At 52.1% G+C, this 2,005-nt stretch overlaps 1 protein-coding gene across 1 annotated transcript; it reads left to right on the top strand.

The window, feature by feature from the left end:
* The first annotated feature begins 204 nt into the window (after positions 1-204).
* LOC119272424 (BAG family molecular chaperone regulator 2-like) lies at positions 205-830 on the top strand. Its single transcript, XM_037553916.1, has one exon. It carries the CDS (start codon positions 205-207, stop codon positions 691-693), a length of 489 nt encoding a protein of 162 aa, XP_037409813.1. The 3' UTR covers positions 694-830.
* The last annotated feature ends 1,175 nt before the right edge of the window (positions 831-2,005 follow it).

The raw sequence follows: 2,005 nt of genomic DNA, 5'->3' as shown, positions 1-2,005 counted from the left end.
TCTTAATTCTCCTTTTTCGCGCCCGCGCACGGCTCTCGTCCTCATCCTCGGCACCTTCTCCACCTATAAAATCCCAGGCGTCTCTCCATCAAGCCTCACGCAGCACAACACCCAGAGAGCACCTTAGCTAGCCATCCATCGGCATCATCTGTTCATCGCACACGCAAGGCAGAGAGGAACAGAGAGAACGCGTCAGAGGAGGAGATGGTGAAGATCCCGAGCCCGAGGAGGCTGTTCCGGAGCCGGTCCAAAAGCACGGTGGGCATCGGCGGCGGGGTCGACATGTGCGCCATGGTGGCCGAGCACGAGAGGATCGAGTGGGAGGTGCGGCCCGGCGGGATGCTGGTGCAGAAGCGCCGGGGGCCGGACGACGACGGCGTGGTCGAGGCCATCCTGGTGCGGGTGTCCGCCGGCTGCGGCGGGTGGCAGCACGACGTGTCCATCGACGCCACCTCCACCTTCGGCGACCACAAGGTGCTGCTGTCACTGGCCACCGGGCTGTGGCCCAGGGAGCAGCGGCTGCTGTACCGGGGCCGGGAGCGGGACGACGGCGACCACCTGCACATGACCGGCGTGCAGGACAAGGACAAGGTGCTGCTCCTGGAAGACCCCGCCGTCACGGAGAGGAAGCTCCGGTCCACCAGCCTCGCGCAGCTCATGGGGGTGCCCTGCCATTCCTTCATCCAAGTCTAAGAAACCCACGCTCCATCAGCTGTTCTCGCTGTTTATTTGGGCCAAGATCGGTTTAAGGTGTGTTAGTTAAGCGTTTAACTGCATTCTTTTCAATCTTTAGAGTTTTTCTGGGTTCAATCAGGGCTTGGATTTGGCCGATTGAATCGAAAAACGGGCGCCGTTAGGAGACAATACAGTACAGTACATGTTGTAAAATATTGTAATTTGTACGTATATGCAGACAATGACAGTGTCACAGTGATAGTGTTTTCTACGAATTGTGTACATGTGTGTCTTTATTCTTTGTTGCTGGCTCCATGTACATTCTTCCGATGGAATTAGCAATACAGTTCACACTGCTACATATACATTTCTTGCAATTTACTTGTGTTTAAGCATTTTTTGATAAATTTATGCTTAAGCAAGATGTACACATTTATTAGCATTGAAAATATTTTGTTTCCGAAGGTAAGGGCCAATTATATTAGGGTTCTTACCATTTGTGTCACTAGTTGTGTTTCGGTACTCAGTTTTGTCGCTAGGAGTTTCAACTGCTCAAAAATGCCATCACTCCGTTAGGCGCATGCTCAAAAATGCCGCTAGACACCATTATTGTCAGCTCAAAGCCCGTTTACCATGTTACATGATAAAAATACCCATGGACTAACATGTTTGCTCTCCCTCTATCTCACTACAATAAAGTGTGGGTCTCACTCGAGCCCCAACAACGTTCTTATTTTCCTCTAAAATAATTCGCTTCTTACTCCTGACAAATGGGCCCCACATTTATCATTGTGTGATAGAGGGAACTGACATGTGGGTCTAGGGTTATTGTGGCCATATAACATGGTCAACAGGTTTGACCTGACAATAACAATGTTGAATGACATTTTTGAGCAAACATATAATGGGACGATGGCATTTTTGAGGAAGCATCACATGAAACAATGACATTTTGTGCAGTTGTAACTTCTAATGGCAAAATTTAGAGCAACTCTAGCAGACCCCGCAAAAAGCCCCGACCCGCAAAATAACCGTCAAAATGCGGGTCGGCGTGGAAAGTCCCGCCATAACAGACCCCGCAAACGCGGCCAACCCGCAAAACTTTTTGAGGGGTGCGGCAAAATCTCGGCCCCAACCCACGAATACGCGGGTTTCCGCCTCGCCCCTACGGTGCCCCGTATCGCGGTGAAGCGGTTGGCAGGAGAGACATTTCAGCTCGTGCCCTTCCCCCACCTCCTACCGCCGCCACCCGCCATTGGTTCCGCCCGTCCGCCGCCAACGATTCCGGGCAAATCTGCGGGCGAAATCACGTCGCGGGGGCGTCACGCTG

This window comes from Triticum dicoccoides, chromosome 3A, assembly GCF_002162155.2.
Source record: "Triticum dicoccoides isolate Atlit2015 ecotype Zavitan chromosome 3A, WEW_v2.0, whole genome shotgun sequence".
Lineage (NCBI taxonomy): Eukaryota > Viridiplantae > Streptophyta > Magnoliopsida > Poales > Poaceae > Triticum > Triticum dicoccoides.
Note: the sequence above shows the minus strand (reverse complement) of the source record. Positions and strands in the feature narration are given on the sequence as shown.